General features: G+C 50.9%; 1 protein-coding gene across 15 annotated transcripts in view; it reads left to right on the plus strand.

Moving 5' to 3' along the window:
- NFIX (nuclear factor I X) overlaps positions 1-27,313 on the plus strand; it is a 103,436-nt gene that overhangs the window by 28,734 nt on the left and 47,389 nt on the right. For 8 of the 15 annotated variants that reach the window (XM_016935214.3, XM_063801276.1, XM_063801278.1 and 5 more), the window contains exon 2: positions 860-1,391. In XM_016935214.3, the coding sequence (XP_016790703.1) occupies positions 860-1,391 (532 nt within the window). Of the gene's footprint in view, positions 1-383; positions 559-859; positions 1,392-27,313 lie in introns of those variants that run through there. The other 7 variants (XM_016935215.3, XM_016935217.3, XM_016935211.4 and 4 more) reach the window with 6 other exon arrangements.

Here is a 27,313-nt window from a genome sequence, read left to right on the forward strand (position 1 = left end):
TCACCTGACTGAGTGGGAAAAAGGGTGAAGGGGTTGTGGGAGGCTGGGGAAGGGGTCGCAAGGAGACCCATGTAGCTTTTAACCCTAATGTGGCCGAGACAAGCACCTTATTTGTGCTAACAAGAAGTGTTTTGTTCATTATTACTGTGATTAACATTAGTATTGGTGTCGATAACAAAGCTGAAATCACATATTTAGGATTTAGGTCTGATTAAAAAATGCTGGGGTGGATGTTCCAACTGGATCAGGAGAAAAGAAAATGAAAACAGCCTGGGGAGAGGGAAGCCTGATCTGTTTCCTCACTCGCTTGCTCGTGGATGTCATTTTCTGTCTTCTTGGGGGCGGCCAAAAATCGACCGGTGTCGGGGACCAGAGGCGGCCCCGCACGCCCCCGCGTGTGCGTCCACGGGCGTCTGTGCAGACGGACACTGTGCCGGGGCGAGCTGACAGGAGTTCACGGCTGCGATAGAACATGGAGATGTCATGGGCGCGACAGAGCCTGGCGGGGATACCAGCAGCGTGTGTGTGTGGACGGCAACGTTGTCTGTGCGCGTGTGTGTGAGTGAGTGAGGGAGAGAGAGAGAGAATAGGTGTGTGTAGAGGCTCCCGGTGCCTCTGTCTGGCTGCTGAGGCTGAGATGGGAGCAAGTGGCTGGCGAAGCTGGTGGTGGCTTCAAACCACACTTTTGTAGAACAATCGCAAGAGAAAATTGTTGGGGGGAGGGAGGAGGAGGAGAAGGCGGTTTTCCTTGTGCCCCCCCTTCTAACGCTGCTTTTCTCCTTCTCTCTTTCCCCCTCATCCCGTCTTCCCCTCCTCCCGTCCTCCCTCGCCCCGCATGCTCCCGGCTTGCCGCCTGCAGGATGAGTTCCACCCGTTCATCGAGGCACTGCTGCCTCACGTCCGCGCTTTCTCCTACACCTGGTTCAACCTGCAGGCGCGGAAGCGCAAGTACTTCAAGAAGCATGAAAAGCGGATGTCGAAGGACGAGGAGCGGGCGGTGAAGGACGAGCTGCTGGGCGAGAAGCCCGAGATCAAGCAGAAGTGGGCATCCCGGCTGCTGGCCAAGCTGCGCAAGGACATCCGGCCCGAGTTCCGCGAGGACTTCGTGCTGACCATCACGGGCAAGAAGCCCCCCTGCTGCGTGCTCTCCAACCCCGACCAGAAGGGCAAGATCCGGCGGATTGACTGCCTGCGCCAGGCTGACAAGGTGTGGCGGCTGGACCTGGTCATGGTGATTTTGTTTAAGGGGATCCCCCTGGAAAGTACTGATGGGGAGCGGCTCTACAAGTCGCCTCAGTGCTCGAACCCCGGCCTGTGCGTCCAGCCACATCACATTGGAGTCACAATCAAAGAACTGGATCTTTATCTGGCTTACTTTGTCCACACTCCGGGTAGGTCGTTCTCAACCATTTTTCCCTCTCATTTTATTTTCCTTGCTGGCATTTGTTCTGTTTATTGTTCCTCTAATTTCCAAGCGATAACTCGCCATGGGCCTAACTGGTGTATGCCCGTCCTGCGGGGCCTGCAACACGGTTCTATGGGCCCTTTTCCTTTTTCCTGTCTTCTGTCTCCCCCGACCTGTTCTATTCTTCCTCCTCTGCCCCCTGGCCATGGTATCGACTTTGTGCATCTCCATCTTTGGAGGACTTATCTGATCAGAAGGATGCTGCAGGTCTTAGGATTGGGAACATGATGCCCCCAGAATTGTCCATGATGGTGAGAGTTTGAGATGAACAACAGCAAACCAGTAATTGCTCTTATTAAAATGAGTCAGAAGAAGTATTGAGGGGCAGGTGCTAGTTTCACTGCAGCTTCACCTCCAGTCCCAGGAAAAACTGGGTTTGGTACAAGCGGGATGGGCAGGAGTTCGGTGGAGAGAAGGGGCATGTGAAACCCTGGGATATAAGACTGAATGAACAGAAAAGAGGAGAGAAGACAGTAGTGGGCAGATTCTGTGGCCTAAATACTCAGGCGGGAGCTGTTTTGGCTGGGATTTGGCTGTCAGTATGAAAGTAATTTGATTTCATAGAGAGTGAAAACAAGGACGAGATTCCTTGAGCTCTTTCCCTTCTCCTTATTTCAGCTAAAGTGGCAAGGCCTCAGGATGGATGCCCACAGCCCTGGCACTCTGCTGGGGAGCAGAGAGGCTTTCTCGGGGCACAGGCATGGCAGGGAGCAGCGTTGCTGTGGAAGAGGTCTTAAACAAGCAAACAAACAAACCAAAAAAAAAAAAACTCTGTAAAATCTCCTTTTCCTTTTGTGTTCCAAGTAGTTCTGCTTCTCTTCGCTTTTCCAGTTTTACCCTGCATTTTGGGTCAGGGTGGTTTAGTTCTCCTCCTCTGTTCCTTTTTTCCCTTACCCTTTCCCTTTTTATAATTTCTTTCCGCTTTTGTTTTCTTACAAATTGAAACAGAGATGGCTGGTTAATTTTTAGCCTCCACTCAGCTACGCCCAATTTACTGCCGCCTTTGAAACCTAAACGGGCGGCACTCTGTGATTAAGCAAGGCAGAAGTGTGTTTACATTATGCCCAACCAACTTGTAATGAGAGGGCTACCAAACCTTTCTCTCTCTCTCTCTCTCTCTGTGTGTGTGTGTGTGTGTGTGTGTTTCCTTTCCACCATTCCAGTATTTTTTCCCCTTCATTTCCCTTCTTCCTCTCTTTATGCGAATTTGAGAGAATGTGGCTTAACTTCAACTCTCGCAAAGGTTATTTCTCCACGAGTGTGTGTCTCTGTGTCTTCCTTCCTGTTCATTCACAAAAAAGAAAAGTGATTCACAATGGCTGTGGTCACCCCCTTGCCTGTTTGGGAAGTTGGGAGGAATGATATAACTGGATCCAGAAATAAAATTCGGGTTTGGGGGTGCTTTCAGCACTGCGTCAGGAATGTAATCTAGACTAGAGTGAGCCCTAAGTTTACATGTTGGAGAACTGTGGAGAGGAGAAGGTGGTATTGGAATTCTTGTCCTGAGAGGTTGCTTTGGTAACTGGTTAGAAGCAGGGGACACCACTCTCACCCCCCAAGTCCCTACCTACTTCTGTGGATCTTTCTAGGCCTGCACCCGGCCCTGTGTGACCATCGTGACCCGTCATGCAGAAGGGCCAGGTGCCAGTCATTCCCCCTCCCTTCAGCTTGAATTTTTTCTTTTGTCTTTTTTCTTTTTGGAAAACAGACTGAGAGGGAAAAAAAAGTTATCCCCTCATTCTCTGTCTATACAGCAAGCCAGATTTGGGAGGGTGTGTGCCTGGTAGTATTGGAGGTGACTGGTGGCTTGCAGAAGGCTCGGAGCCTCGAGCTTACCAGTGTGGCCATCAGATACTCCTGCACAAGGGGATTCTGCACCTTCCAATTTTAGAACCAGGGGCTCGAGAGCATCTAAGATGAAAATCAACACTCATCTTCCTCTGAGCTGGCTTCCTCCAACCCCGCTCTCTGACTGGATCCTTGTAGCTGAGTTGTTTCCCTGGCCTCTTTTATTTTAGGCCGAATTCTTGACTGCTGCCAGTGTGGGGCTAAGGTAGGATGAAAAGTATGTGAGGAAGCAGACTGTTTCCTGGCCAGAAGAAAGGCCCCACCATGCCTCCCTGCCAGCTTAAGAGATCATTCACCCAGGAATATGAGTGAATTCATACCCCATTCCGTGTAGCCGAGGCCACTTCTCTGGGCTGGGGCTGAGGCCGAGTCTCCTCTACAAAAGCAGAGTAGGGAACTTAGGGTGTATTTTATATCATTCAAGCCCCAGACTCCAGATAATTTCAGTGAAGGTAGGATTTTTCTCACTGGAATTGCTTTAGTTTGAGTGTGCCTTCCTGAAGTGAGTTGAGGCGAGTTGGCGCAACCTGGGCCACCAGTGGGCTGCATCACTTGTTCCTCTTTGGAGTTGGGTTGGGTGGTCTTGAGATGGCACAGACCAGGCATGGCTTGCTTCCTCCTTGAGCTGGCAAGAAATAAAAACATTTCTTGCTTTGCTAGAAAATGTCTTCTGTGGCTGAGCCACCAAACAGCATCGATCTGTGGGCACCACTTTCTCCATGCCCATGCCTGCCAGGCACACTCAGCAGAGCTGCCACTTGCTCCTTCCTTCCAGGATGATAAACTGGGGACAGGGGCCGGGATGGCACAGGCTCAGACAAGAGCTGCTTTGGACTCTGAAATAAGTGTTTTTCCTTTTCTTAAGACAGGGCTGAAGAGCCAGATCTGGGCTGAGCTGGGGGTCCTGGGTTTCATGACAGTAACGGTGATGTGGTGGTAAATGTGGGGGTGTGGCTTTGCTCCCAGGTGCCATTGTCACCCATGGCCTTCCTGAGCCCTTGTTATGTCCCAGATGAAGCTTCAAGAGATGACATGTTCGAGAGGGAATAAAGGACGTGTGTTTGGCGTTGAAACTCCACTCCCAGAATACTGGGTCCAAATACAAAATACTAGGTCCAAAAGGCTGCCATGCGGCTGGCCTTCCTGCTGGGAAGGAGTCTCTCTGTGTGTCTGTCTGTGTTTAGGAAGGGAGGTTGAGGCAGGGCAGGGTCAGAGAGCACTGCCGTGGGGAGGAGGGTATCCATTTCCTGGTGATATCCTTCCATTCAAAGCGGGTATCCCAGAACAGGTGGCCAGGGATGGGTGAGCTGGGGAGGACCAGGAGAGAGATCTCTGCTTGTGTGAGAAAGGATGGCCGAGCTGGCCTAGAACTGCTGCTAGACTATCTCCAAAGTTTCTGCAGCACCCTGAAGGTGAACCAGTGCCTTCAGACCTTCCCTGACACCTAAGCCTTGGTCCTAGGAAAGAAAAAAAAAAAAAATCCAAAGCTAACAAAATACTTGAGCGAATGGAACTGTCAGCGTCACCCTGTCAGATCCCTCCTGTGGGCCTGCAGCGGAATCCCCACGAAGTCCAGGTATTTGAGTGGTGGCTCTTTTCTTTATCTAAACTCTTTAATGATGGAGAGCTTCCCACATAGAAAGAACTCCTGTGTACCCACCACTAGTGCCAGCAATCGCCAGATCACGGCCAATCTCAATTCAACCATCCTCCCAACTGCCCACCCACGCTGAGTTATTTAGAAGATCCAGGCATTATAGCTTTTCATCTGTAAATGTTTTTGTGCACATCTCTAAAGATACGGACTCTTGAAAAACCAAACCACAATACCACTATTATACCCATTAAAAATTCAGCATTTTTTTAAGTATCATCAGATACTGGTTAATGTTCACATTTCCCTAATTATCACTTAATTTTTTGTTTATAGTTTGTTTGAATCAGGATCCAGATGGGGTCGGTCCTGCATTGCGATGGGTTGATCAGTCTCTAAAGACTCATCATAATCTCTAGGTAGTCCTTCTCCTCTTCCTCTTCCTTAGTCTTGGTTTCTTTTCTGGCAGTCGTCATTGTTGTTGTCGTTGAAGGAAACAGGTTGTTTGTCCTGTGGGGTTTCCTCAGCTGGACTCTGCAGGCTGTGCTGCCCCGGGTGATTCAGTGAGTGTGGTGCTCTGAGAGCAGATTCGGCCTCCCCTCCCTCCCTACCTTCAGGTCCCGGGACAGCTGAGCTTAGCCTTACCTGTCGCAGGAAATGGGTTAGCACTTGAAGATTTGTCTAAGTGAACTTTTTCACCTGTGGGGTTGCCTTCTCAGGTATGAGAGCTTCTTGGTTTCAGCACTCTAGTTTAGGGTTTGGGGCTTTGTAGCAGGCACTAGTTTTCAGGTCTGAGGGAGGGCTGCCCATCCACGTCCTTCCTTGGCGGTGGAGGGCATTGTTCAGCTGTGTCCATACTGCCAAGACGGGGCTGGTGCCAGCGAGGTTCCCCAAGCCTTTGCTGGATGCCCAACCTGACTGTTGGCTCTGGGGTGAGTATGTGGGAGGGTCCACAGGAGCACCCGCCGCTTTCTCCAGGTCCACCCCCACCATGGACCCTGTGCCGCCTCATCCATTGCCTCCTTTTTCAAGGCCCAGAAATGCCACTGGTCTGCGTCTTTGAGGCAGCGCCATCTGGTGCCAGGGCTGACAAAGATCGCAGGGCCCTGGAACTGACGCCTAAAATTAGCAGGATCTACAGATTATCTTTTAACCCAATGTAGGGTCCCCTTTAGAACATCCCAGAAGAGGTGTCACTGTCATTCAAAGGTCAGCTTTGGTTGTAAAATTCTTCCATTCTTCCATGTCTAGCTTGTAGGATGGTTCCAGGGATTAAACCAGCTAATATGTAAAGATACCGGCACATAGCAGGACGGCAGCTGCTGTGATTGAGAACAATTGTTATGATTTAGGGAGCCCAAGGCTGACTCTCTGTCACCTTTACTTGTTGGTCTTTTTTTTCTCTTAAGGGATGACCCAAGTGAAAGCTGATTTTTCTGTAACAGGACAGCATTTGAAATACCAAAGGCAGCTCTTATGTCTCCCTTCCACCCTTCTCCCCAGGAAGCTGTCTCCTCTCCAGCCTGAATATCACCAGTCCCTAATGCCTCCCACATTTCACATGGCTCCTAGTGCCCTTGCCATTTTGGTAACCACCTCCTGGAAGCCCTCTGGTTTGTTTTGGTCCCTCTGATTCATAAAATTTCTGAAACTGGAGTGTTCAGAATTGAACACAGAAACTCCAAGCATGATCAGATCCTAGCCAGCCATGGTGGCTACATAATTTTCAGGGCCTTCCAGCTACATACTGTGCAGGGCTCAGTGCAAAATGAAAATGTGGGGCTCCTTGTTCAAAATTTTTAGGAATTACAGCACGACATCAGTTAGAGCATTTAACCAAGCGTGGGGGGCACGCAAGTTGCACACCCGTGAAGCTGGCCCTGGCCACCTTTGTTTTGGACATTCGTGTCTGTTAATACAACTTGGGGTGCTGGGTCTGGGTGATGTGGAATAATGATGGGGCTCAGGCTGGCCTCAGAGGGGGGCATGACCCCAAAGAGGAGAACAGAAATGCCCAGACCCAATCCTTATGCTTGGGCTTGGTCTTATTCTCAGACTCCTTTGACCACCTGCTCTTGTCCCTTTTGTTCATAGTGCTGTCCACCCAACCAGTCAAGAGCTCCCATTGCCTACAACATGCAGGGGGTTTCTCAGTAGAGTGCTTGCTCTGCTGGCTGAATTGGAGGCTATGACATGGGGGAAAAAAGAGTCACCTTTGTCGGAGCTTGAGCCAGCAAAGCGCCGACCGTGAACAAGCCAGAGGGGACCTAGAAGCCTGATCCCATAATTATGGGCATGGTGACCAGCCGTGCTCTATTGCTGACCCAGAGGAAACAGGGCTACTCTGCAGCAGAAGGGCTGGGGTCCAGACGTGCAGAAGGACTTCCTGAGAACTTGGTTTACTTTTTGGCGCTTCCAAAGCATGGTAGAATTCCCTTTATCCATGAAATGCACACTTAGTCAACTTACTGTGAGCAAGGTCCTGGCCTAGGGGTTCCTAGATCTCTAAGAATAAGAGAATCTTGCATGTACCTGGCAGGCTTTGGGTAAAGGCCCGATGATATCTTCTAGAAGGCTTCCTCCCGTAGGCGTAGGCGTGAACCTGCAGTGACCCATGCTGGAGGGGAGGGAAAGCCCAAAGGGCCTTATTTGGGGGATAGCTCACAGTGGGCTGTGAATTGGGAGGCAAGGTCCTTCTTGGCCACCCTCTAGTGTTACAGAGACCTGGGATGCCAGAGGAAGAGTGGGTTAGAAGGGGTAATGAGGCCAGTGCTACGTTCTCCCTCTGTCCTGGCTTCCTGTAGCAGCTGGGCAGAGAAGGGACAGCTGAGTGTCCCCTTTTCTGCCTAGGGAAGAAGGTGACTCCCTCCCCACCCCTTTTTCTCTTTGCCCTGTCCGTCCCATCCCTCCACCCCCGCCCTTCTGTCTCAGGAGCTGCCACGCTTCAGTTATTTTATCCTTCAGTGTCCGATTCAGAAGTCTTTTCAAAGGCCCCAGCCGTGTCAGCGCGGTGCTCGCACAAAAGGCCTCTTTGATTTCTTGTTTGTTTTCATTTGCCAGTGGAGGGGGAGGGGGGCAGGAGAGAAAGAGCTTCTGGGTTTTAAAATTTTTATTTGGGTTGCTTCATTCTCAGAGGAGTTGGCTCCCTGGAACTCCTTTCTGAGTTGGGGGCTCGGAGTTGAACGGCAGCCTTCTGAAGAGAGGGCTAGTGTAGGAGTGGAGGGTTGGGTGGGGCTCCCAGGGTGACAGGAGGAGGTGTAGGGGTTTAAATATAGTTATTGATTCATCCTACAAACACTTTGGGCAGATCTTATGTGCTAGGCCTAAGGGCAGCCCTGCCTGTTGGGTAGAGGAAAGGTCTGAGGTGTCTGGCACATGACATTCCCCTGTGTGTTGCATCGTTCGAGGACTCCTCACAGCTGTGGATTTGCACAGTTGTGAACTTTGACTTTGTTATTTTTCCTTTTTTGTCCCAGATTCCGCCTTTGAAGGGGGTTCTACTAGCATACACACTTCTTGGAGACTCAGTACTTCAGAATACAGGTTGGGGCTTCCCACCCTAAATCAGAGAATGAGGGAGAGGGAGTGAGAGGTTTATAGAGCAGCTAGGTGTCTTCCTGGGAATGGTGTGCAGAGGACCTGGGCCCACAGCTTGTTTTGGACTTTGAGGGCAGGTCAGTGCTGCTGAGACCTTGGTGAGTAGGGAGTTGAGGCCAAAAAGAAATGGAAGGCCATGCTTGTCCAAGGTTTCGAACAAGAGACACCCAAACCAGTGCCTGTTGGGGTGCGTACCTTAACACATGTGGGCACGTCCCTATATCCCAGTAAGAAGAGGTGCAGCCTGCTGGTTTACATGCCTGTATGGAGGCCTAATTGTCAGGGCTTGGGAAGAGAGTGCCACAGACCGAGACTCAGGCAGGTGGTCACGGGCATCAGCAACAGGGAAGTGTGCCCATTGGGTGAGGGGGGGCTCACAGGGCCTGGTTGGCAGACGGGAGGAGGAGGCTGGGGGGCTGAGAGATAGATAAATATAGCTGATGGCATTTCTGATGATAGGTTTTTCTTGGCACCAAGGGCACCGTGGAAAACAGCACGACAAACGCCCGGCCCTGCAGGCCGCCGTCGCCATTTTAAGCATGTTTGAGTTTAAGGGTTGTTGGCGTTAGAATAGGGTCCCAGGAGGCGGAGGGCCTAGGGAGGAGAAGTTTGGCTGGACTGGACCTTACCCCCCAGGTGCCTGGGTCCCTTACTTTGTCTATAATGGATATCTCGTACCTTATTTCCTGGCCCTTTGGGGATTTAAAAAATATTCTGGGGCTGCCCTTTATGGGTCTGTCTCCCAAGTGACTTATTTCACCACCAGCTGCCATGGACTATCAGTAGGGGGCATCTTGGCTCTTCTCTCACTCCTGATGCCTTACTGATGACATGGCATGCCACCACGACCCCAGTACAGGGTACTTATTAGCTGTTATTTGGGGACACCCAATAACTTAAGGGGCACCTGTTTGTCCAGGCTCCTAACAACTTCTTGTCCCCTGTGGGCATGCCCTTGGTTTCTATCCCCTGCTTTAATTCCATTTTTCCATTGAAGGCCCTCTATGGCTTTAGCACCAGGCTAAGTCCTCTCTATGTATTAATTCCCTGAATTCTCACCCTGATTCTAGTTTTAAACCTGTGCTCCTGGCTGGGTGTGTGTGCACTCAGGTGATGTGCATAATGTGTGTAGTGAGGAATCAGCAAACCAGACCTGGGGACCAGGGAGGCTTCCTAGAAGACGACCTACTTGACCTGCACCTTGAAAGACAGTGAGGAATTAGCTCGTTTTGTCAGCTGCCTGAGCCTTCTCAGTGTGCCTGGAGCTGATTCCCTCCTCACAATGGTTGAGTGATATAGACAGGGCAGGTATTATTGTATCTACTGTACAGAGGAGGACCCGAAGTACAGAGATGACAGGGGACTCTGGTCACATGATGAGTTTCTGGCAGAAGGGGCCGGGTTCTAGGTCACTGAGTACCTGGAGCTCATTCTGAGGGCATCGCTGCTCCTTGAACTTCATCAGGATTACTGGCTTTGGCAGAGTCTCAGAGGAGAAAACCTCACGGGTCCCTGTTGGAGCCAGTTTCATCATTGTGGTCTCTGTCACTCTCTAGAAGAGAGCCCAGCTTGCGGCTCAGCTCAAGGGCTCCCCCAGTGGCTGAGTATGTGGGGTGGAAACAGAGAATGGGCACCTGGCCCTGTCCTGACACTGGCCTCCCTCCCTCCCGACAGGCCATGGCTCCCTGGATCCCTGCCACCAACCTCGAGAGGCAGCATGCTAGCATAGACGGGCTGAGTCTAGCATAGACAGGGGCCAGGTTGGCTGGATGCTCTCACCCTGCTGCAGCCAGCTCTGCTTCTTTTCATATCTCCCTGGAGCATGGGGGAGGGATCCCACCTGACCTCCTCAGGTAGAGGAGGCAGGAAGTCTAGGTGTGAGGCCAGGCAGGTTCTGCTAGACCTTGGGATTCCTGATCCTTGCACTGTCACACCCTTTTCCTGGGAGTGTCCTTGGAATCAGTTTGAAATAAAAATGAATGTAATTATCATAATTAACCAGGTGATCGCTGGAAGTTTTACAATAATCTGCTACTCATTGCCTTTTTCACTTCTTCACATTGACTCTCACCTTTACCCCTTTCTTAAAGTTGGAAAACTCTCGGGCTGTGTATATAAAAACTCTCCTAGCATGACTAAGGCTGGGTTCAGGGAGAGGCTGGCTCACCGCTCTAGATTTTCGTCTGTGTCCATGGCTAATTAGACAGAGGCTTACCTCTCACCACTGATATCAGCTCCCCTTGAGCAGCATTTCCCAACTGCGGAACTGTTGACATTCGAGTGAGATCATTCTGTGTCTTGGGGGACTGTCTTGGACATTGTAGAGTTGTAGCGGAATCTCTGGCCTTGACCCCCTAGAAATCAGTTGCACCTCCCTCCCCAAGGTGTGACAACCAAAAATATCTCCAGACATTTCTAAGAGTTCCCTGGGAACAGAATCATGCACGGCTGAGAACCTCTGGCCTGGAAGAAAGAGGGATTCAGACAGAATGCCATCTGCGTTCACCTCTTGCCTCACCGCCAGTTTAGGTCCTCATTTACCTTGTGTTGAATGTCGACTGAACCTCTGAGCATCGTCTACTCCTGTGTGTCCTGTGTTGTTTTCGCTTTTCCGGATAGCAGAGCCCTGGGCTGAAGCAGTTTGGGGGCTTTCCCCTTTCACCTCCCCCTGGCCGGAACTGTAAGCCTGCCTCCAAGTCCCCTACTGAGTTATTCCTCTCTGATTTTTTGCATAGTGGTCTCTGTGTGCTGGGGCTGCTGATCTGGGGAACAGGACAGGGGATCTGCTACTGGGCTGACCCAGGCCTGTGCAGCAACCGGTAATCCTGTCAGGCCTGTATCAGACCCCAAAGAACAGCAGACGTTTGTTTCTGCAGCATGAGACACGGAGACCAGAACTGTTGTCTGGGTCTTAGTACTACTCTTTTTAAATGATTTGATTTTTTTTTTATTATAGTAGTAAAACACATTCTTTGTAAAAATTTAACAATAGAGAATGTGAGAGACAGACAGGTTCCCCAAACTACTGTCCTGTGCCTGAGACAACTTCACTTCGCAGATCCATGTTAGTTCTTCGAATTTTTTTCATCAATTCATATATCAAGTAACTTTTAAATATAGAGGTATCTATTTTAAGAGCAGATGGTATGTTTGGGCTAATTGAATTGGCTCCGTCAAGTGCCACTGTGGTCTTAACTCTTCCCACCCGCTGCCTTTTGTACCCTTGCCCGCATCATCCCAAGTGCAGAGCCAATGTCCCTGTCTTCTTTTCCCTGAGGTGACAGTTTCAGCGTGTCATTCCTGGGAGGAGTGACCAGCAGGGCATGTACTGGTGTCTGAGTGGTTAGGATCCCACTCTGGGGGATTCCTGCTGGTGGTATAACCCCGACCACAGAAGTCAGGGCCTAAGCCTCAGCCTGCCCTGAGATCCCCACCAAGGGGGCTGCGGCTGGAGGGAGGGGCCCCTGGGAAGTATCCTGCTTGGCTGCACCTGGCTTGGCCTCTGGAGTCGACTTCCCAAGTCTCCTAGGAAGGCGAGGGCTCTCCTTCATGTGGAGCAGACCCTTCACCAACTGGCCTGGCGTGTCCGGGAGGCTTCCTTTCTTAAAATGGGGGGATGAAGCGTCAGTCATGCTTCCAGGATTTATTTCATCATAATTGTTTGTTTTGGGTTTAACAATACAGCAGAGAGAAGAGTGGCAGAGGAAGAAGAGCGTCCTCTCCAGGCCAGGGGTGGGGCTGTGGAAATGAGAAACCGGCCAAGACAGAGAGGGAATCCAGAGAGGGCTTTGCGGTTGAGTCTGCCAGTCTGGAGAAGGCTGCTCTCCAGACAGCCGAGAGTAGGGTGACACCTGGTGACTCTTGTGGACTGGGCGGAGCTGTGTGGAGCGATTGGGAGATCCCCGGAGGCGACCTGCAGGAGGCCAGCCGAGTGCAGCCCTTGGGGAGTGTGTCCTTATTATGCCTGCAGATTATATCCCCATTAGCGCATAATTATTATATAATGGGCGTTATTGCATAATGGCAGTTATATAACAGGTGGCCCAGAATACAGACAGGGGGTGTAATAAGTGTATATCCTCTGGCTATAAATAGCCACCAGCCCCACACCAAATATGTGGTCACACCAGAGCCACCTTATAAATACCCGTGCTGGGCTATAAATTTCTGAGCAGTGACGTCAGCGGGCATGGTACCTAGTTAGGGGGTGGTAGGAGGGACCTGCGGCCCCACCCGGACACATGACATCATTGTTTCCTTAGTAACAGGAATGCTCCCGGGGGACCAAGTGAAGAAAGGCCTTTAAAGGGAGGAGGCAAATGGATAGGAAGCTTGAGTTGGGGGTGGGTGCTAAGCCTGGGCTGAACAGGGTGAGGTCTCCTGGGCAGAGTCCTTAATGGGTGAGACAGGCCATCTGCCCTTGGGTATTTGACCCAATGGGAAGCAAGGCAGTAGACTCCGTTTCCTTTCATCTTTAGGGGGTCTCAAGTCCCCTTTCCTGTGTGTAGCAGATTCTGCCAGCCTTGGCTGTGTGTCAGGGAGAAGAGGGGAGCTACAGAGTCTTCCCTGTCCTTCTCTCTCCCAGGTGACCTCTACAGGGCTCTGGGGCCACTTGCTTAAGGGAGACCCGACTTCTGCACCCGGTCATATCCTCCCCAGGGCATGACCGCTTCCCCTACCAGACGTAGTAGGCCAGTTTCAGCCTTAGTAATCTAAGAAATATGTGAGCAATTTGATGCGGATCTCAGAGAGCCTCGTGGAAGTAATGGCGCTGAGAGATGGCGCCTGGGGAAGAAAGAGGAGACAAGGATAGTATTCTGGCCCCAGAAGAAACTATGAGGTGGGATATAATCTTTTTAGGTGTATGGGAGATTGCTTCGTATAGGGTGGGGAAGAACTAGTCTTCATAGCCCTGAGCATAGAGGAGGAAATTTGCCTTTGGCAGATGAGGGGATTGAAGAAGGCTGGATGACCAACTCGTCCTGGTTTGCTCAGAGTTTCACAGTCCCTCACCTCGGTAAACCCCTCAGTCTCCAGCAAACTGGGATTGTTGGTCACCCTAGAACAGTGATTTTCAACCAAGGGCAATTTTGTCCCGCAGGGAACATTTGGCAATGTCTGTGAACACTTTTGGTTGTCACAGTTGTTGGGGGAGGGTGCTATTGGAATCTAGTGGGAAGAGTCTACTGCATATGACAGTCCCCCAGGAACAAAGAATCATCTCGCCCCCAAACGTCACAAGTGCGGAGGTGGAGAAACCCAGCCTTAGAGGGAGAATAAGCAGACCCTGCTGTGCGTGGTCTCTCCTCAGGACGCCTCTTGCCTCTGCTAGCAGAGTGGGCTGCTTGGCTGCCTTCCTGAATTTCTTGCAGCTCTTGTTTTCTGTGCTTTGATTGGTTGTGTTTAGGGTTCTGTGGCCTGGAAACCTTTTCTAGGAAATCGTGTGGCTTCTAAGAGGGTCTTTCCCATCTCAAAGCTCAGAGACCCTTTGAGACAGTGCTGACAGCAAGCCCTGCCAGGCAGTATGGTATTGGTGTGGATCCTTCATCTGTTATTTAAAAAAGAATGGAAAAATCATCAAATACCTATCTCTTATTGCCTACCAAAGAGTTTCTAAAAGGCAAAGCCTGCCTGTTTTCCCTGCCTTTCAGGTCACCTCTTCCCATATAGACCTGAACAGGCCACTGCGGCTCCTGGGGCTTCCTGAGCGTAGCAGTCCCAGGGTGAGAACTCACTTCCATAAAAGCCAGTTTCCCAGACCCAGTGACCAGGGCTGGACTCTGCCACCCAAAGAAGCTTCCCAAATGAAACAAATGAGGCAGGAGCAGAAGAGAGCCAAATCCTATTCTGGCACATGGAGTTTACAGAAATCTAGGTTCTAAGTGTTCTCATGTCATTTATAGAAGTTTCCGCTTAGCCCGGCATATGTGAAATGTAATCATGAAAGCATAGCAGACACTGTTTTTCACCTGCCTTTAGTGCCTGTTTAGTTTACTACCTGGCTGCAGTTGACTTGGCGCCCTCTGGCCTTGACCACATGCATAGCGTGGCCAACTGGGTCATCGTTTCTGCTGGCCTTGGACAGGGCCTACAGATGAAGGCCAGGATGGTGGTGGTGGCGCAGTGGTCTGGTCTGCACCAGAGATTTGGCCAGAGAGAGGGGATCAGCTGGGCTGTGGGCTATCCGTTGTGTGTGTCAGGCCCAACTTTTGAGTTTGGACTTGAGATTGAGGCAGCTAATAAGCGTGGATGGGGAGGAAGGGCCCAAGGGTCTACATGCAAGGTCCTGCCTGCTGTGCCAAAGGGGACTCTGTGGGGAACAGTGCTGGCTCTGAACACAAAGGCCATTGCTCCATGGAGCAATAATCCTCAGGATATTGCCAGCCCAAAAGATATGGCCAAGAGAGAGGCCCCTGCCCTGAGGACAATGGCCAGATTTCTCTCACTTATTTATGGTATCGTGGTTTACAAAGTGGGCCCAGCACACAAATCTCTGGGCATAGTTTCAAATACATGCATTTCTTTTAAATTAAACCACACACACACACACACACACACACACACGTGTGTGTGTGTGTAGGGTCTGTTCAAGCCCTGCTGCTGCCCAGGAGTGTTCCCAGCCACGTGGGACAGTAACTGAGGATGATGGTACTGAAGCCACTGTCTAATATTAGATTTTGTAACTCAGAGATTCATTAATATAATTACTCAGATGCCAGCCTGGCTTGGCAAGGCCTCTTGAATTGTGTTCCTCTTCAACAAAGTGCTCCGGCTGCAGAAATGCCCCTGGTGAGCCTGAGCTCTGCTACCTTGCCTGTGAATGGGGCAGAAGGCATGTGTTGGCCTCCTCAGTGCACCCTGGGAGAGGCAGTGCATCCCCATGGTGGCAAGTCTTGCCTTTACATGTCTTGTCACGAAAACAGGGACCTTGGAGAGTCTGCTGCAGAGGGGAGCAATCTGCTGGGCGAGGCCCCGTTTCTATGCAAGTTGGCCCTGGGCTCATCTGGGGGCCAGTTTATTTTGCTCCATTGTGATACTTAGCATGCAGTTTTGTAGTTTCTCTTAGGCTGGAATCTTGGAGCTGGGACTGTGTTTTATCCGCCTTTGCATCTGTCTCTCACGCAGCTTATAGTTTTATACGCTCCATAAACCCATTTTGAATATTGAATTACCTTCAGATGGGAAGCAGCCCATGGCCCATCCTTGAGATGATGTAAAGGCTCACGATGGTATAAAAATCAGAAAGGGGGCTGATGAAGGAAGAGAGCCAAGATGGGAAAGTGGCAGGTGTGCTCTCTGAGTGGGCATTATGAGGGGAGAATCCTGACAGAGGAGGGGCAGTGGAAGCTTCCAGAATGCTGGAAGGAGTGTGGCAGGCAAGTGAGAAGCTGTGGGTTAATGGGTTCAAAGAGACATGGTTTTTCAAAATACTTGTTTTTATTTTATGTGAATGAGCTCTCAGGAAAATGGGGAAGGAGCAGCCTTCTTCTCAGCCCCTTCCTTCACCCCTGTCCCCGCTGAGTACCTTGTTACAGGGGCTACTGCTTGGTGGGCTCAGCCCACCCCACCCTCTCATAGGCCTTTTCTTGGTCTCCTTGGCTGTCCCTGCTAGATAGTCATCTTTGGGGACATCCTCCCTTTTGGCCACAAAGCACACAGCCCCCCAGAGGCCATGTCCTCTCCGGACTTGGTCTGCGGAGCAGCCAAACTCACTCGTGACAGGGTCTCTTCCCGTGCCAGATCTTCCCTGCCACGCTAGCCTGGTGGATGCCCTGCGGCAGGGGTTGGCAGGGATCAGTCCTGGGCTCACTGGGATTGCTTGCCTTTTGCTCTGAGGCTTTTCCTCGCCTCCCTCCCTCTCCTCAGGAGCCCTGGCCTCCAGGCTCCTTGTATGGACAGACTCATGGCTGCTATTCCTGCCCTCCATCTCCTGGAGACCCCTTCAGTCTGGGCCTCTCGGGTCAGAGATGACTGCCGTCCCCCAGCTGGTACATGTGCTTGCGGCTCTGGTAGCTGGGTTTGGTTATTAACAATGAATTATTAAAGGAATGTGAATAGGGAGGGAGGTTTGTCTCTCACACACTCGCGCACACACACAGCCACTTCTCGAAGCAGATCTTAAAGTTGATTCTGCTGCCGCTGCTGTACCTTTGCTTGCCTCGGATCTTAGAACTGTTTCCAGTAGTTTTTGAGTGAATTCCGAGCACTCCACTTTCTACCTTAAGACTGTCTAGATAGCTCCTTCCTCCTCTCTCACCTGGTCCTAAACCTCTTTCTCTGGCCCCATGTGCCAGTTCTTGACTTTCTCTGAGACCGGTTTTCCCCTCTGAAGTCCTCCTTGTTCAGTGGAAGGGTAGCTAGAGGCCCACCAGGCACCCAGTCTTGGTAGTGTCACATGCCACAGCATGACAGTAACATGAGGACATTTCCCTCCTTGCTACCACTCTTTGGGCTGGAGTCCACTTGAGCATGAAAGTTCAGGAGGCCAAGCCTGCTTCTCACAAACTCTGGACACACAGGGGCTTAGTTTCACGATCAGCTGATTATGTTGTTCTATGATTTGGGGAGTGTGCCTGGTACGTACAGTCCCTCATCTGTCCACTGTTTTAAAAAGGTTATTTTTCTTATTATAAGACTACTGTACATTCATAATAAAAATACAAAATTAGCATGAAGTCAGGGGGTGGAAATTAAAATTATACAATTATGCCACTGAAATAACTGCTATTAACTTTTGTTGCATTTTCCCTTACTTATTCATGCACATATTTTATTTTTTACTGGAATTTATAGTATAGACACTTAGGGATGCTGCTTTTAAAATTTAATACTGCACGGCGCAGTGGCTCATGCCTATAATCCCAGCACTTTGGGAGGCCGAGGCAGGCAGATCACGAGATCAGGAGTTCAAGACCAGCCTGACCAACACGGTGAAACCCCGTCTCTACTAAAAATTCAAAATTAGCCAGGCATGGAGGCACATGCCTGTAATCTCAGCTGCTCAGGAGGCTGAGGCAGGAGAATCACTTGAACCCGGGAGGCAGAGGTTGCAGTCAGCCGAGATCGTGCCACTGCACTCCAGCCTGGGCAACAGAGCCAGACTCCGTCTCAAAAAAAAAAAAAAAATCAGTACCATTGTGTATTCTACTATGTCGCTATTTTTCAAAATCTAATTTTTAGTGGTTTAGCATCTTTTCTTTTTCTTTTTTGTTTGTTTGTTTGTTAGTTTTTGAGATGGAGTCTCGCTCTGTCGCCCAGGCTGGAGTGCAGTGGCGCAATCTCAGGTCACTGCAAGTTCCGCCTCCCAGATTCACGCCATTCTCCTGCCTCAGCCTCCCGAGTAGCTGGGACTACAGGCACCTGCCACCACACCTGGCTAATTTTTTTTTTTTTTTTTTTTTTTTTTTGTATTTTTAGTAGAGACAGGGTTTCACCGTGTTAGCCAGGATGGTCTTGATCTCCTGACCTCATGATCCGCCTGCCTTGGCCTCCCAAAGTGCTGGGATTACAGGCATGAGCCACTGCGCCTGGCCTTAGCATCTTTTCTTATTAGCTGCATTACCCCTAAATTGTCAACTTTTCTAATGACTTCTGTCCCCTATTCCTTTTGAAAATGAGAAATTACCTCTTATTATAAGTGTAATAGGTGCTTACTGAAAAATAAAAACATGCTTTTACATGCTTTTTTTTTGGAGACAGAGTCGCTGTCACCCAAGCTGGAGTGCAGTGGCACTATCTCAGCTCACTGCAACCTCTGCCTCCAGGGTTCAAGCAATTCTCATGCCTCAGCTTCAGGAGAAGCTGGGTTTACAGGTGTGCGCCACCACACCTGGCTATTTTTTTGTGTGTTTTTAGTAGAGACGGGATTTCGCCATGTTGGCCAGGCTGGTCTTGAACTCCTGGCCGCAAGTGATCTTTCCGCCTCAGCCTTCCAAGTGCTGATATTACAGGAGTGAGCCACCATGCCTGGCCTGAAAAAGAAAAACATGCTTTTAAACAGCTTCATGAGATTTCATCATGCCAGAGCTGATGTAAACCCCACCCCCACCCCCACTGAGGCCTTTGAGTTGTGTTGCGTTCATCCCCATTGTAAATTCTGCTGGGATGGACATCCTATTACACCAAGCTTTGTAGCTGTATTTGTTACCTTCAGCTAATGCTTCCTAGCAGTTGAATTACTAGGCAAAAGGTATGGACTCTCTTGAAGGCTCTTCGTCCATCCTGTTAAATTGCCATCTGGAAACTTGACACCCTCAGGCAGCACGCAAGGATCCATCTCACTCTGTCCCTGTACCCTGATCCTATTCCCCAGAGCCTCAGAAAGATGTTGCCATCATTGTACATATCGTGTACATTGCATATACATGTCATGTCAGGATGCACTTTTACAAGTCAAGTCTCCCATCCCTGTCATAGGTGTATGTCCCGTTCCTGTATTTATTCTCTGCATCAGCTCACACATTCCTTGATGGACACATGGTGTTACCCAGTGTAAAAGCTAATCATGGACATCAGCCCACATTCTCACACCCTCCAATCCATGTTTTTATGAATCTGAGGTGCCCCCTTCCAGGCCTCTGCAGCCACTTCCTGTTAGCACTGCTAGAAGGGGAGGGACCCTTGGGGGTCACCGTGGCATGGCAGTTTCCTCTCAGCTCCTGGCCTTGGGACTGCAGAAGTGGCTCTTGAGACTGTCTGGTGGTGAGCAGGTGCTGGCCATGGTATCTTAATGGCAGCAGCCCCCAGGTCCACTTCTGAGGTGCAAGCCCATGCTGGCCGCCAGCACGTGCCAGAGAGCTCCTGAGGAAGCAGCCGCTGCTGACACCTGAGGCCAGCTGCGCAGTCTGCCACCAGGCCCCTGGGGCTGCCAATGTCGCACATGTCCTCCTAGGACTTGAAGGGGGACTAGGGGAGGGTGAGCTGTTGCTGTGGACTGTGGACTTTGACATCACTCATAGACCCCCCCTCTCTCACCCTTGCATCCCAGACAGTGTCCCCCAGGGCCATGCAGGCAGGGACACACAGCCCCCTTGTGCCCTGCCCCAAGTCCCTGTGTGTAAGTGAGCATGCTCTCATCAGACTTGGTCCCCACTGCCATGGCACTCTTACCTGTGTGCCTGAATATGCATGCTTATTCATCTCGAAAACTGGGCTGTAGGGCCAGGTGTGGTGGCTCATACCTGTAATTCTAGCACTTTGGGAGGCCGATGTGGGAGGATCATTTGAGCCCAGGAGTTCGAGCCTGGGCCACGTAGCAAGACCCCCGTCTCTATAAAATAAAATTAAAAAAAAAAGAAAAAAGAGAAAATCGGGCCTTATATCATTTTCTACATCCTATTCGGCCCATGGAAGCGTAAGTGTCTTCAGCCTCTGTTGACCCTTGTCCCCCACCCTTTCTCTGTGATACTCCACCTTACCCAGAACCTGACTGTCCTCAGGCCCTGGGTGGTGGGAGCTGCCTCAAGACTCCTGAGGCCCCACAAGAGGCTTTTGAATTGCAGCAGTGGAGGTGGGTAGTTGTGTAGGACAGAGGGAGGCGACAGCATCGTTTCTCCCCTTTCTTCCTTCAGCTGGGGCTGTGGCATGGCAGTGTGGGCCATCCAGTGTCTAGAGGGCTTGTGGCCACGCAGTCGTGGGTGGGATGCATATGTTCATGAGGTTTGCTCTGTTCTTTCCTCTGCAGGGTGTTCAGGATGTGCTAACCTGCGGGTGTCTGTGTGGGTGTCTGAGTGTCAGGAGGTGGGTGTCTGTGTACAAGTATGGGTTGGGGTGTGTGTGTATAAATGTCAGCTTAATTCACACCCCAACAACGTAAGAGGAAACTTCTCAGTCATGAGGTTCAAGTTCTTGTTACTCCTATGAGCTGTAGTAGGAGTGCAGTGAGTAGGGGACACAGCAGGTATGTACCCCTGGGCCCAACTCCAACCTGGCCCCTGTGGCTTGTAGCTTCTGAGTCAGAGGGCGTGCATGCTTGTGAGAAGTGTCAGGCCTTTCCCATTCACTCAGCAGCTGAGCAGTTCCTTTCTGGGGTTCTTTGTGAACCTGCCTCGCTATTAATCTACCTGTTAGTAAAAGAGATTACAGTTGTCGTAATTACAGGGCGCTGCGTCTCCACCGTCAGGACTGAGCTGAGTGAGAGGCAAGGGATGGGAGGAACCCAGCCCCACAGGAAGCTGCTATTAAAAGCCCTCTGTTTGGATATGGCACAAGGACAACAACCCTTCCCGGGGGCTAAGGAGATCTGGGACAAGAGGCAGGTCAGGTTCCGGGGGTGAGGAGCGGGCTAAGGTCCCACTGCAGGCTGTGGGATGACACGGGATGACTGCAGTACTGAGGATGGTGAGAACAGCGGTGGCCTGCCGGCAGCTCAGATACCTGGGAGCAGCACAGGGCTCAGCACCCTGACCACATGGGCTCCATGCTGAAGGCTGCTTTACTTCTGGACAGGCCTTCACCTGCATAGAATGGAAGAGACCTGGTGGCACTTGTCATGGTGAGACAGTGGCTCTCTTCTGAGGGAGCTCCACAACCACCATGGATTTAGGTGGACAAACAGAGGTATCCTGGTCTGTGGCTAGCATGGGCCCCAGAGCTGTGTGTGATGCATGTGTTCCTGATAGCACAGGGGTTCTCAGTGAGGGTGGTTCTGCCCCTAGGGTATATTTGGTAGTGGCTGAAAACAGTTTTGGTTGTCACTACTTGGGATGGGGTTGCTACTGGCATCTCGTGGGTGGAGGCTGGGATGCTGCTAGCTGTCCTACACTGCACAAGACGACCCCCCATAGAAGACAGTATCTAGCCCCGGCATGAGGGGTAATGAGGTTGAGAAACCCTGACTGAGGCCAAGGAAAGGAACGGCAGCAGGGCAAGCCAGGCCCAAGGAGGGCTCTAAGAACTCCCTGATGCTGAGTCTGGAGACCTTGGCCCACGGTGCTCAGCAGTCTGTTGCCAGGGAGGTAGGAGAGAGGGGCAGCAGGCACACTGGGTTGACAACCGCACTGTGTTGACCCCATGGCGGGCATCAGGGGACCACAGGCTGTGGTTGCGCCTGTCCGTTCTCCCTCCCTTTTCTCGTAGGCTTCTTCCTCCTCCAGTGCAAGAGCTGGATCCGGGATTGGAGAATTTGCTCTTGCCCACCTCTCCATGTCCTCGTTGCCGACTGGGGCACCTGGGAGTGAGGGGCTTGGACATTCTTCCTCAGCTTGAGCCCCATGGACCCCTCCAGGTGGGAGGAGTCCAGAGGAGGATACGCAGAAATGGGAAGGGCTGACACTCTCCAGCTTCCATCTTGCAAGGACACAGGCCCCACCCTGGCTTCTCCCCAACACACATCTGGCCTGGTTTCTGCTCTGAGAAATGGAGCTGGGTGGGGCAGAGGCCTGGCAAGTAAACCTGTTTGCTGTTTTCTGGATGGAGTGTAGGAAGCCTCCTTCCACCAGTCATTCCTGTTGACCAAAGGGGCATCCCTGCAGGCACTCCTGCCTCCTTTTCCACTTTTGTTTTCAACTTTGACTCCCACTACCAAGGAGTTCTCGGGAAAGAGGGTAGGCCTGTGGGTTAGGAGGGCACCATGGAGGGTAGTCTGTGGGGCTGGGTGAGATGGGTGTGGGAACGCAGCCCTGTGTTTAAGGGTATGTGTGCTGCCTGCTTGCTGTGGGCAGGGTGGCTTCTGATGCCCTCCCAGCCCTTGGGCCACTGTGTCTTGTGTTTTCTGCAGACAAAGCATGGAGATTTTCAGCTGTTGTGAATTCTGCGTTTCACACCGAGTCCCTAATAGTGGAATCGCGTTGCCTTCCCCCCCCCTCTTTTTTTTGCCTTGACAGCTCCAACCTTATAATTTTACCTTCTTTTTCCTTGCATACACTCTTTTTCTTCCCTTTCCCGTTCCTGGGGCTTTTGCCATTCATCGCTGGGGACCCCCTTTAGGAGGGATTGCTCCTGACAAGAGGGGAGGGGCTTCCTGTCAAACATTGGGAGTTGATGTTTTGTTTGGTAAAATGTCTGTAAATAGGCTGCGAGGCAGTCATTCTACATGGATCCCTGTGTATGCCAGCGTCTTTTTGTGTCTGAGCATGTCTCCAAGCATGTGAATGTCAGGAGCAGAGAGAAAGGGAAGGGAAGAAGAAGGGAGGAGAGAGAAGAGGGATGGTGTTTGGGGGCATTGGGATGGCTCTCTTCCTTCTTGGTCTAAATCACAGAGCCTGATCAGGAGAGGGTCAGAGTTCCAGACTCTTGAAGAGTCAAGAAGAACATCAGAAGTGAAGCTACTGCCATCTGAGGTGGCTCTGGGTTGGCTATTCACAGAGGGCTGGAATGGGATGATGGGGCTGTACTCCCCACTAAGGCTGCCAGATCTGGAACTTGACCTTGAAGTCTAGTTATCCAGGACTCTTAAGGCTCTGAGGGTAGGTTGTAATGGAGACTGTTTCTCCTGCCCAGCATCAACGATGAGCCTTGGATTCTTGGGATCAATATCAGTCTTCCACCGTGAATGGGAAACCCATTTCTCCCTGGAGACAGGTTCCTCTGCAAGACCACTCCCTTATTCTTTTTTCTTTCTTTCTTTCTTTTTTTAAAGTAGGACGCCTTGTTGCTTTAGATGGACTCCTTTGTTAAGCTTCAGGTAGCTTACTTATCCTATGATTTGATTTACAGCAAACTCACTAAAAACATTGGTCAGTTTGATTTCAAAAACGTGGCCACATCCATTTTCCCGCCATCAGCTTTCCAGACCACAGAATGCTCTGCTTTTGAGCTGCTCCTCAGCTGACACCCTCCCTGAATCCATTTTGAGTTGCTCTTCCCTGGCCCCATTAGAAAATGTCGGCTCTGACTACACCATGCTTGCGAACAAAGGTGCAGAACGATTTTGGCTGCTTCGTCCAGGAAATAAATTCCTCTTCGGTGCCAGAAACCATTGAGTGGTGCCATGTGTTGAGCTCTAGGCCCCAGAACTGTGGGCAGGGTTATTGCTCAGGGTGAGGAGTGTGGAAGCATAGGATAAGGAGGCCATGGGGAGGAGACCCTTGCTTCCCGGACATCCCCACGTACCTTGGGTCAAGAACCTGAGGACTTGCCATGTCCCCTGCTCTCTCTCTCCTGGCTTTCCATCTGCAGTTGCCCATGGTATGGCTGGTCTGTGGACTTGGGGAAGACAGGCCCCTCTCTTCGTCCCATGGTGGCAGCATCCCGGTCCGGTTAATTGCATGCCACCCTTCCCAGGTCCTCTTGTTCCGTCTGCTTGATGAAGGTAAAGGCTGATTTCCCTGGGATCTGCCCATGCTCTGCTTCTCGACCTGTGTTTTCACCTGTAATCAGCAATGCCACTTATCAGTGTCTCTGAACCCTATCTCATTTAAGCCCATGACAGTCCAGTGAACTCGGCACTTTTATAATCCTTGTGTTATGCCTAGAAGCTGGCAGATGGAAGAATCTTGCTCAAGGCCACCCACTAGCGAGCAGCAGCCCTGGGGCCTGTCCCCACCCTGCACATCTGCCCCTCACTGCTGACCACCCTGGCTTATCTCAGGGTCTGATTTCTCCTTGTGAACTCTAAACTCTACTTTCCAGCTGCCAGGCAGACGCCTTGTGGACAGCTTGCCCCCGTATCCACAAGGTACCTCCCAGTACTCCTGGCTGCCCTCTGCTCCCTGCTCCATTCCTTGTCTTGGCTGTGGGCATCACCACCTAGCCAAGCACTTGAGCCCTCACAACCAGACTAACCACAGGCCGGTGAAAGGGCTGAAGCCTCCCTGCCTTTTCACCAGGCTGAGTTTTCTGAACTCAGTGTCTTCTCCTCTCTGTTGTATTTTTTTTTTTTAATTCCCCATCTCCCCAGGTTGGATTTGTCTTTTATTAAGATATAATTCACATAATAAAATTCACTATTTTAAAGTGTACAAGGCCAGGCATGGTGGCTCATGCCTGTAATCCCAGCGTTTTGGGAAGCCGAGGCAGGAGGATTGCTTGAGGCTAGGAGTTCAAGACCAGCCTGGGCAACACAGGGAGACCTCATCTCTGCAAAAAATAAAAAATAAAAAAATTAGCAGTACTTGGATTTGTATTTTATTAAGATTTAATTCACATAATAAAATTCAGTATTTTAAAGTGTACAGGGCCAGGCATGGTGGCTCATGCCTGTAATCCCAACATTTTGGGAGGCCAAGGCAGGCAGATCACTTGAAGTCAGGAGTTCGAGACCAGCCTGGCCAGCATGGTGAAACCCCGTCTTTACTAAAAATACAAAAAAAAACATTAGCCAAGTGTGGTGATGCAGCCTGTAATCCCAGCTACTCGGGAGGCTGAGGCAGGAGAATCACTTGAGCTCAGGAGGCAGAGGTTGCAGTGAGACAAGATCGCGTCACTGTACCCCAGCCTGGGCGACAGAGCAAGACTCTGTCTAAAAAACAAAACAAAACAAAACAAAAATTAGCCATGCACGGTGGTGGCGTGCATTTGTAATCCTAGCTACTTGGGAGGCTGAGGCAGGAGGATTGCTTGAACCCAAGAATTTAAGGTTGCAGCAAGCGATGATCACGCTACTGCACTCCAGCCTGGGCAGGCAACAGAGTAAGACTGCCTCTAAAAAAAATAAAAAATAAAAAAATAAACTAAAAATTAAGCATAGGATTCAGTGCCATTTAGTACCTTCACAATGTTGTGTAACCATCACCACCATCTAATTCCAGAACAATTCCATCGCTCCCAAAAGAAACTCCATACCTATTAGTTGTTAGTCCCAATTCCTCATTCCTCCTAGGCCCTGGCAACCGCTAATCTGCTTTGTTTCTATGGATTTGCCTAGTTGTGGATGTTTCATATAAATGAGATCATACACTATGTGGTCTTCATGTCGGGCTTCTTTCACGGAGCATAATGTTTTCAAGGTTCCTATATGTTGTAGCAGCAAGTGTCAGTGGTTCCTTTTTTTTTTTTTTTTGAGACAGAGTCTTACTCTGTCGCCCAGGCTGGAGTGCAGTGGCGCGATCTCTGCTCACTGCAACCTCTGCCTCCTGGGTTCAAGCGATTCTTCTGCCTCGGCCTCCTAAGTAGCTGGGACTACAGGTGCCCGCCACCATGCCCGGCTAATTTTTGTGTTTTTAGTAGAGACGGGGTTTCACCATATTGGCCAGGCTGGTCTCGAACTCCTGATCTCGTGATCCGCCCACCTCGGCCTCCCAAAGTGTTGGGATTACAGGCGAGAGTCACTGCACCCGGCCAGTTCCTTTTTAAGGCCAAATAATATTTAATTGTATGGCTGTGCCACATTTTGTTTATCCATTCATACATTGATGGATATTTGGGCTCTTTCCACTTTGTGGTGTGAGTAATGTTGCAGTAAACATGCATGTACAAGCATTTATGTGGATGTATGTTTTGGATTCTCTAGGGTATATACTTAGAGAGGAATTGCCCTGTCCTAGAGTTTCATAACTGCATTCCTTGTGCATCTTGTCTGCCCAGCAGTGCTGTCCCCTTAGTGGGCACCCAGGGTCTCTCTGGGTCGGGCCCCTGCTGACCCTTCCATCACCGCATTCCTTTACTTCTCCTATACTGCGTATTCCAGCATTTGGAGCTCTCTATAGCCCCTGAGTGTGCTGTGCTATTCCTGCCTTTGGGCTTCTGCTCATGTGTATCTGGCGTGGTCCCTTCCCCTTTTGTCTGACGGCCTCTATCTTTTTACCCCCGGCCTGGCTGTCACCTCCTTGGTGCAGCCTTGTCCCGCATCACTTCTCATCCTCTGAAGCCAGTCCCTCCCTCTGAGGGGGCCTCCATTTTGTCCATTACACACCAGCTTTCAGCTGCAGGGGGGTGTTACCCAGGCAGCTTCTCTGGCTCTGTATCTGTGTGGTTCCTGGCGTCTAGCAGGTGCCAACAAACACATGTGGAATTAACTTTAAGGCACTGCATGTGCTTTTCCAAGTGTGCATGTCACAGATCTGTGTGTGACCCACACAGATTTGTATGTCTGCCCCTGCAGACATACAAATGAATATAGAATCAAGGTGTACCTCCCATTACTCTCTGGACCCCTGGGTGTCGGTGGCCTCATATTTGCTTCTGTGACCCAGACAGGACTTGGAGAGCTCTAGAGTGATTCTGAGGAAACCCAGTCCCCTTTAACCCAAACAGGTGACCTAACTGTTCCAGACTGCTGGGGAAGCTCTGGTCACAGGGGACATGCGACCTGTCTTTTGGCTCTTTCCCTTCACTCCTCTAAGCATGTGGCTGAGTAGCCTGCAGACAGATGGCCTGTCCCTTCCGTCCTTCCAGACCAGCCCCCTTGGAGATGGCCCTGGGCAGGGAGAAGGCAGGCCCCAAAGCAGCGTCCAGGTCCCGGGAGAAAAGCATAGTTGCTACCCTGGTGTTGTTGGTAATGACTTGGCAGTGGAGGGAGGAGGGTGCATACCTCCAGGAGGATAGTAGCAGGGGAGCCACGGAGCAGCTGCCCCATGGCTTGGGTGCTGTGCTGCAGATCTCATCGCTGAAGGTGTGGCTAAGGCTGTCCCACCAGGTGTTTGGGATGCTCTCTGGCCCCTATACCAGCCCCACTCAGGGCCAGAGGGCTCTAAATGAGTCACTCAGCTCTGGCTTTGCCAGGTGGCCCAGGGTGGGGGGATGCCTCAGGTGGGCACATCACGGTGCTGCCAAAGACTCAAGGAGGAAGAGGGGTGTGTCTGGCCACTACCCAGGGCTCACTCAGGGTACTAGGGACGGAAGGGAAGAGGAGGGGGATGCTGTCTGACCTGACAGCATTGCACAAGTCAGCCGTCCTGCAAGGTGGCTCTTTGCTGCTTTTCTTCTCGCTG

Source organism: Pan troglodytes, chromosome 20, assembly GCF_028858775.2.
Source record: "Pan troglodytes isolate AG18354 chromosome 20, NHGRI_mPanTro3-v2.0_pri, whole genome shotgun sequence".
Lineage (NCBI taxonomy): Eukaryota > Metazoa > Chordata > Mammalia > Primates > Hominidae > Pan > Pan troglodytes.